Source organism: Cheilinus undulatus, linkage group 1, assembly GCF_018320785.1.
Source record: "Cheilinus undulatus linkage group 1, ASM1832078v1, whole genome shotgun sequence".
Classification (NCBI taxonomy): domain Eukaryota; kingdom Metazoa; phylum Chordata; class Actinopteri; order Labriformes; family Labridae; genus Cheilinus; species Cheilinus undulatus.
The window spans coordinates 44918116-44926701 of record NC_054865.1 but is presented as its reverse complement, the minus strand read 5'-3'; the positions used below and the strand labels follow the sequence as shown (position 1 = coordinate 44926701).

The 8586-nt window shown below is 40.8% G+C and overlaps 1 protein-coding gene across 1 annotated transcript; it reads left to right on the top strand.

Annotated features, from left to right (window-relative positions):
- The first annotated feature begins 705 nt into the window (after positions 1–705).
- Positions 706–7414, top strand: LOC121523081 (transmembrane protein 272-like). The gene is made up of 4 exons (XM_041808226.1): positions 706–782; positions 868–918; positions 1017–1199; positions 7257–7414. The coding sequence occupies exons 1-4, from the start codon at positions 707–709 to the stop codon at positions 7319–7321; spliced, it is 375 nt and encodes a 124-aa protein (XP_041664160.1). The 5' UTR covers position 706; the 3' UTR covers positions 7322–7414.
- Positions 7415–8586: the final 1172 nt, after the last annotated feature.

Sequence of the window (8586 nt, the reverse complement as noted above, 5' to 3'; positions counted from 1 at the left end):
AAAATACGCTGCTAGTTTACTTTTATTAAGTTTAAACTCTTTGAAACAATCTTCGTGATCCAGCAAATCTAGCTTCAACATTTTTTCAGCAGATCAGCCAATCATACTCGCAGATTTTGTCCGAGTTCTTCCTGATTTTGGGATTAACGACCGCCCCTGAACGCCTCACATCTGCGCCCTGGGTCTCTCTGGTTGCCTTGGTTTCCTTTCGGTCGGTCCATTGACGAGGTAAGACGCAAATGACAGTTATCCTCAACTTTTTAATGTTTTTAACTTGAAGATTTCGATTTTTAATGGTTCAAATATACATGTGTTACAAAACCATGTTCTGCTCACAGCCAACTTGACTATGAGGGAAAGAAAGGGTTAAATATAACGTCAAAGGGCTCTGTCTTTAAACTGCTCGGCCTAGCGTTAGTTACTGAGCTAATGTTGGGCCGTTAGCACAACTCGCAGTTTACTAACAGTCTTACAGGGGTAGGGTGGCGTATTTTCACTTGAAAACAAAAAATAAATCCTCCTGTTTTTACACATAGCTATCTCATAAAAACAGGATTTTTTTATTTATTTTTGAATTTCGTGTAAAACAGGAATTTATTTATTTTTGAATTCCCTGTTTACTATCTCGTAAAAGCAAGAATTTATTTATTTTTGAATTTCCTGTTTTTATGAGATACTGACAAGTCTGATTTTCTTTACAGGAGAAATGGATGAGCCTCAGCAGGATGAGCCATCTCAGCGGGATTTCGCGATCACAGCTATCTTTGTCGTTGTGATATTCTGTGAGAGGACTGTTCACTACATTTACGCCTACCTGTTTAAACTTGAACCGATCTCTGACTCTTTTTTCATTCATTTTTTTTATAGTTATGAGGAGCATCATGTGTTTGGCAACTATGATTGCTGCCATTGTTGTCGGTGAGTAATATGCCTTTGATAACTGAAATATTTTTATGAATTAAATGTTATGAATGCTGACTGGAAGAATCACCATAATCTCACAATATTTATGACAGGAGCAATGAATCTGAACACCTGTCCTATTCAGCCATACATCCCCATCTACCTGATCGTGTTTGGAGTGATCAACATCCTCTGGCTGTCTATGATCTTCAGCAAGAGCAAGGAGGGAAGCAACAATAGATCCACATGCTTGATTATCCTCCTGGACACCTTCAGTCTCTGCTGGATTATTGCAGGTGAGAGACTGGAAATTGAGTTTTTTTAAATTAAGTGTTTTCATTTTAAGGGATGCAGATAGTGGTTATGTTGGACAGAGGCTGTCAGCTTGAAGCAGTTGCCTTAGATTTGACCCTGTCTCGTGACTCCTACATTGTTCTCCGCATCTCTCTACCAAGTCTCTGACCCTCAGTGCGTTTGATCAAAGAACTGATATTAACTATGATAGCCTACTTCAGCACCACCTTAAAAACATTTCCTACCTGAATGAAGGAAAAGTCTAAAAAAAAAAAAAAAACCACAACAGCCACATACTTGTCATGTGTAGCAATGCCACACATGAATGAAAAAAAAGAAACACCTGAGACTGATTGATAGACTGATTGAACTCCTGGTTATGGCTTAGTAACATTCTGGAACCTGCGCCTCTGAAAGTGGCTGCAAAGTTTGGTATCTCTTAACCATTTTCTGATGGAGGTTTCTGCTGGGAGAAGAGGTTATTCAAGAGAGGAGCTTCTTTCATTGAGACAGAACAAATCTGGACAACAACATCCAATTCCAGTGGACATCTTGAGGTGTTTTCATGGTTGCCGTGCTGGTGCAAAGGTGAAGGCTAGGAAATGGAGATATAAGCCCTTTCTTCCATCAGTCATCATGGGAAACGTCAACTCTTTGCCCAACAAAAGCGACCAGCTGGAGACATTGGTGAAGACTGACAAAACATACCATGAATGCAGTCTCCTGTGTTTTACTGAAACCTGGTTGAATCAGTACAACTCAGACTAAACTGTGGATCAACCTGGCTTCACTCTCATAAGGTCAGACAGAGATGCTAAAGCTAGTGGCAAGATGAAAGGAGGGGGTCTGGCTGTATTTGTTAACCAGAGATGGTGTAACTCCTCACACATAACTGTTACGGAGAAGTTGTGTTGTCCAGATATTGAACTGTTGGCCGTTGCCCTTTGCCATATTATGTTCCAAGGGAGTTCAGTCATATCATGACAATACTTGTATACATTCCACCCAAGGCAACTGATTTGGTTCCGTGTGATGTTTTGCATGATACTGTTGCTAGGATACAGACTCAACATCCTGAGGCACTTGTAATAATATCAGGAGATTTCAACTATGTCACCCTCTCCTCTCACCTGACTGGACACAGTTTGTTAACTGCCCTACCAGAGAAAACAAAACCCTAGACCTGCTGTATGCCAATGTCAAAGAAGCTTACAGAGCTACTGCCTTACCACCACTGGGCAGGTCAGATCATAACTTGGTTTATCTGCAGACCTGTTACAAACCTTGTGTGCTGAGGCAGCCTGCAACTAAAGTCAAAATCAGAAGATGGACTCCTCAAGCTAGTGAAGCTCTAAGGGACTGCTTTGAATCAACAGACTGGAATGTGCTGCTGGAAACAGATGAGGACAGTATGAACATTGACAGACAGGCTGATTGTTTTACTGAGTACATCAACCTCTGTAGAGACACAGTCATACCTGCAAAGACTGTTCGCTGTTTCCCCAATAACAAACCCTGGATCACAAGTGACATAAAGGCAATCCTCAACCAAAAAAGAAAGCTTTTAGAGACGGTGACAAAGAACGGTTCAAAGAAGTGCAACATGAGTTGAAGAGGAGACTGAAGATGGCAACGCTGGAATACAAAAAGAAGATAGAGAGGAGTTTTCAACACAGCAACATCCATGATGTGTGGAGAGGAATCAGTACCATCTCTGGACATAACAATAAAAAGAAAAGGGAGCCAATAGTGGGTGATGTGGAAAGAGCTGATGAACTCAATCTGTTCTTCAACAGATTTGACACTGGACACACCTACTTCCACTGCTGCTCCTCCTTCTTCTCCTCAACGTATGGAAATCCCCACTATAGCTCCTCCTTCTCCTTCTCCGTCTCCTATACATGTCTCCACAGCTGCAGCCACTTCCCTTCTAGCACCTGTACCCTTCTCTGTCACAGAGACAGGGGTGAGGTTGGAGTTTGGGAGACTTTGCTCTGGGAAGGCAGCTGGCCCAGATGGTGTGTGTCCAAGGCTGCTTAAAGACTGTGCTGCACAACTGTATCAACCTCTCCACAGGATCTTCAACCTGAGTCTTCAGCAGGGGCGGGTGCTTGCTCTATGGAAAACATCCTGTATTGTACCGGTACCAATAATCAAATGTCTGGCTGAACTAAATGACTACAGACCTATTGCCCTTACCTCACACATCATGAAAACTCTGGAGTGGCTGATTCTACGCCTACTGAGGCTTGAGGTCAAAGACAAACTCGATTCCCTGCAGTTTGCATACAAAGAACACATTGGAGTGGATGATGCCATCCTCTTCATGCTTCACTGTGCCCTGTCTCATCTGGAGGAACCTGGAGTTTATGTGAGAATCATGTTCTTTGATTTTTCAAACGCATTCAACTCCATCCAACCCACCATACTCAAAGACAAGCCACGGAGATGGGAGTGGATCCTTCCTGTGTTTCTTGGATCACAGATTACCTGACAGGAAGGCCACAGTTTGTCAGGCTTGGGAACTGTGTTTCTGGGACATTAATGAGCAGTACAGGGGCTCCACAAGGGACAGTCCTGGCTCCATTCCTGTTCACACTGTACACATCAGACTTAAAATACAGCACTGAGTCTGTCATGATCCAGGTTCTGATTTGTTATGTTTTTGAGACTCTCTAGTGTTTTCCTGTGTTTATTCTGTATAGTTTCAGTTTAGTTCTTGATCCCTCGTGTTTTCCTTGTTCTGTGATTTCCATGTTTCTAGTTTTACATTGTACTTAGGTTTTCTACTTTGTATATTTCTGGTGTTTAGTTCTTAGGTGTTTCTTGTAGTCCTTGTGTTTCTGTGTATTTTGTGCCCTTTGTTAGTTCAGGTTCATGTTTAGTTACTCCTTGTATTTCATGTCTAGTTTATTCCTTGTTTCATGTCTAGTTTTACTCCTCCTGTTTCATGTTTAGTAATTCCCTGCTTCATGTTAGTTTTACATTCCCTGTGTTTCATGTTTAGTTAATTCCTGTGTCTCATGTTTAGTTTTACTCCCTGTGTTTCTTGTGTAGTTTATTCCCTGTGTTTCTTGTTTAGTTATTCCATGTTTAGAATTACTCTCTGTGTTTCATGTTCAGTTTTCCTCCCTGTGTTTTAGTCTCCCTCCTAGTGTCTCATGTTTGATTCTCCTCCTGGTCCAGTGTTGTGTATTGTGAAGTGTTCCATGTTTCCTGTTTTACTTTGTAGTTGCCTTCCCTTGTGTGTGATTCCAGTTTTGCTTCCTGCTTCAGTTTCCCTCCTCGTTGATTACCTTCACTAGTTTCACCTGTGTCTGATTGTCCACACCTGTCCTCCATTGTTAATCACTCCCTGTGTATATAAGCTCTGTGTCTCTCTGTGTCTGTGTCGGTTCATTGTAGATGTCTTCCCCGTGTTACTCCTCGTGCTTCCTTGTGCTCCTCGGGGATTTTGTTTTGTTTCGTTTCATGGACTTTGAGTTTGATTCCTGGATTTATTTTGAGTAAGTTTGTTTGTTTGATTATTAAAATCTTTTTGTTTTATGTGCATTTGGGTCCTCCGTTTTGAGTTTTTTGCCTCTGAACTCTGTGACAGAGTCCTGCCACATCCAGAAATACTCGGATGACACTGCTATCGTGGCATGTATCGAAATGAACAAGAAGCCGAATACAGGGATCTGATAAGTGCCTTCAGAGACTGGAGTCACAAAAACTGCCTCCTACTCAACACCTCAAAGATGAAGCAAATGATCATAGATTTCCGCAGATCCAAACCCTCTCTTCAGCCAGTGAACACTTGTGGCGTGGACATCGAGGTGGTGCTATCGTACAAATATTTAGGTGTACACCTGGATAGTAAGTTGGACTGGTCTAAAAACATAGACTACATCTACAAAAAGGGGCAGAGCCACCTCTTTTGCCTGAGAAGACTCCGATCAATAGACATCTGCAGTAAGATGCTGCAGATGTTTTATCAGTCTGTGGTGGCAAGTGTTCTGTTTCGTGCTGCAGTCTGCTGGGGAGGCAGTGTAAAACACAAGGATGCAAGGCATCTGGACAAACTGGTTAAAAAAGCTGGCTCTGTGATTGGAATCAGATTGAGCTCATTGGAGGATGAGGTGGAGAGATGCGCACGGAGCAAGGTGGAGGCCATTCTGAGAAACATGGATCATCCACTTCATATCTCCCTCAGTGAGCAAAGAAACAACGGTGGTGGATGGCTCCTATCCCTGCGCTGCAGGACAGAAAGATTTAGAAAATCTTTCATACCATCAGCTATTAGACTTTATAATTCTACAGTAAACAGATGAGACTCCCAGAAGAGTGAATTTCCCTTCGGGGATGAATAAAGTTCTTGTATTGTATTGTATTGTAATAGCAATCTCCGAGTAATATTTACAGATTTTATTTATTTCTAAGCAGGGGTGTAGCCAGGGATTATGGGCCCCCAGAAAGAATATTATACAGGGCCCCCTTAGCCTGCTAGCCAAGCAACAAAAATTTCTAAGCATTTTAATGTATTTTTGAACCATAATTTCCCCATTTATGAGCAATAATTTTACGATGGTTAAACTGAATTTACTTTCATTATTTCAAAGGGCTGGACTACACCATTTGGACATTATTAAGGGAGGAGCCCCCCTCCAGTATTTTATTTTACTCTAATTCATACAAATTTCAGTCTGTGGACCAATTTTTTCAGTTGTTTTTGATTTAATATTGACACTAATTGCTAGGAAAAAATAAATAAAAACACACTTTTTATTCAGGCTTCTTAAGGGCCCCTCCCTGGTGGGGGCCCGGGTAATTAAGTACCCTTTTTCTCCCATGTGCTACACCCCTGTTTCTAAGTCACAGAGGTGAAACAGTTTCCTGATCTTTATAAAGTTTTGGCATCATAAAAACTGCTACTGTCATCATGAGATGTCAATGCAATGAGACCAGTTGCACAGAAAGGTGTGCCAATTACATTTCCTCATGGGCAGGTTTCAACAAAGCCCAGTTTTTTCCAGTTCTGTCACTACTCTCTCACTTATACAGAAACACCAGACTCATGAGCTTGCTGTAGTATCTGTCGTTTTGCGTGAGTTTGAGAGTGAAGGCTGTCTTCTCTTCAGCATTGTAGCAGAGTAATGGTACGTTCCATTTCATCTTGGAACTCAGAAATCCGAGCTGCCAGTCAGATACGTCTTCAAAAGTGCACCCTGAACTTGATTCGGGAAGTTAGAGTAACCCCCAGGTACCCCAAGTTAGGAACTCCTAGCAAATGTAGGCATTCAACTCAGATGCAAAGTCATTCCCAGCTCCGACATCCGAGGTAAATGAAAGGCAACATGAGTGCATGTGTTGTATAGGGAAAGTGAAATGAAAGGCGCAACAACTTTATTTGATTTCATTGAAAATCTGTACATATTTATAAATTCTTAAATGGCACCAGTTTCAAACCAGTATGCCCAAGAAGTCTGAGAAATATCAAGGACAATTGGAGCAATGCTGTGGCATGCAAATCAACACAGACAGACAGACAGACAGGCACGCAACCAAATATAGTAGTAAGATAAAGACCAAACATTGATCCATGAGCTCATTCCTGTTCTAAACAGAGCAACCAAGGATCTCTAACTTTTTGTTAGGTTAGCTTTACCATAAAATTCAATACCTTAATCATGCTTTGCTGAGAATATGATGATTTGTATGTAATGTTACATCCCTATTCATTTGTATGAACTACAACACAGTTTCAGTTAGGTTTTACGTTTAAACGGTTTCTCTAATTCCTTGAATTTGAATGCAAATTTTAGATCATTTTAAAGTTCAACAAAAAAACCCTAGTAATCAGTACTGAAATTCTGAGCTTGTCTGCCACCTCAGGACTGTGTGAGTATTGTAAGATTACACAAGTCACCAAACAGCCTACCAACACACCTTTAGTCAGTAGACACCTGTGCAAACATTAAGGAACTCATGCTAAAACTTTGAATATGAAAATGTTGTTGTTTTTAGTACTGAAAAAAAGTCAGAATCTAATTGAAATATTTTGAATTCTTATCTTGCAGGTAGCTGCTGGATCTACTCCATTTATCCTCCCAGCTATGAATCTGGAGTAGACACATACATATAGCCATCCTGATTGTCTATGTTTGTTGCGTTTCTGTGCTGGCCTGCTGTGTAACTGCATTTGCAATTAGCAGTCCAATACCCAGCCTTTACTCTTTCCATGGTGCAACAACACAAGATTCTTTGGGGGATGTGTGATTTTAACCCTTGAATGGTGTTCAGGTCAGTGGGACCCCCACCCCCAACACACACACAAACACACATTTGTATTACATACAGGATGTTCGGGTCCAATGGTTCCAGGGCTAAAAAAAAGTGTAGAAATTGTAGGTCCTGTGTACCTTCACTCTGTCTACCTCTTTTCTGGGCCTTCTGTTTGTGTGTGTGTGTGTGGGTGGGTGTGTGGGGGTGCGTGTGCGTGTGTGTGAGAGAGAGAGAGGGAGAGTAAGTGCAAGTGTGAATTTTGTGTTTCTGCCCCTGCCGATCCCGCACCAAGTTGCTAACCTCGCAAAGCAGATGGATACGCCCGTTTCCTTGTTTCTCACTGGTGAATCCATCTTGCAAAGCTCCCATCTGAACAGTTTGGGCAGTACTTTATTTATTTATTTATTTAGTTTTTTTTTAGTTGTTTTTTTTTTGGGTCACTTAAACATAAAGACTCAGTTGCACAACATAAAGTGAAAATTTACAAGTGAACAAACGTTGGGTTAATGCTACTACTGCATTAAAGGTGCAGTGTGTAAAATTGGGACTATCAACATCTAACATTCAATTCTGGAGTGTGATGCTCATTTCTCTGGTGATAACTGTGGGAACCAGTGAAGTTTAAATATCAATACATGCTTAACTGTTATTTGGTTCCTTCTATGGTGCCATAGAAACAGGCAAAATGCAAAAATCCAAGATGGCAGCATCCTTAGAGGGGACCCTCCCTATGTATGAATAAAAGGCTTATTCTGAGTTAATTTAAAACATAAAAAAATGTGTTATCAGATGTCAACACTAATTCATACATTCAACATTTTAACCAAGCTTGTTTTGCTACCACAGTTCTGTACTTCACAATCATCTTTTGAGTACAACAGTGTTACTTCTAAAATTGTCCTGTTAAAACTTAAAGAAATGTGCCTTACATCACTTGAATACTATGTGGCTGTTATTTTTGCAACATTTCTTCACCCTCTATGGTACACAATATGACGCCAGGTGGGAAAAAATATTTGTGGTGTTTTTTTTTTTTCTTTGTTTTTTTGTTTTTTCTGGTCATAAAATAGACTAAATAAACATAATTGTAAAAAAAAAAATGTTTTTGAAGAGTACTTTTGGGAT

Bases quoted from the DNA above. Each gene is read 5' to 3' on its own strand.
- LOC121523081 (XM_041808226.1), top strand. From the start codon at position 707: ATGGATGAGCCTCAGCAGGATGAGCCATCTCAGCGGGATTTCGCGATC. The intron at 783-867 runs GTGAGAGGACTG...TTTTTTTTATAG, and splicing joins CTTTGTCGTTGTGATATTCT to TTATGAGGAGCATCATGTGT. The intron at 919-1,016 runs GTGAGTAATATG...TATTTATGACAG, and splicing joins GATTGCTGCCATTGTTGTCG to GAGCAATGAATCTGAACACC.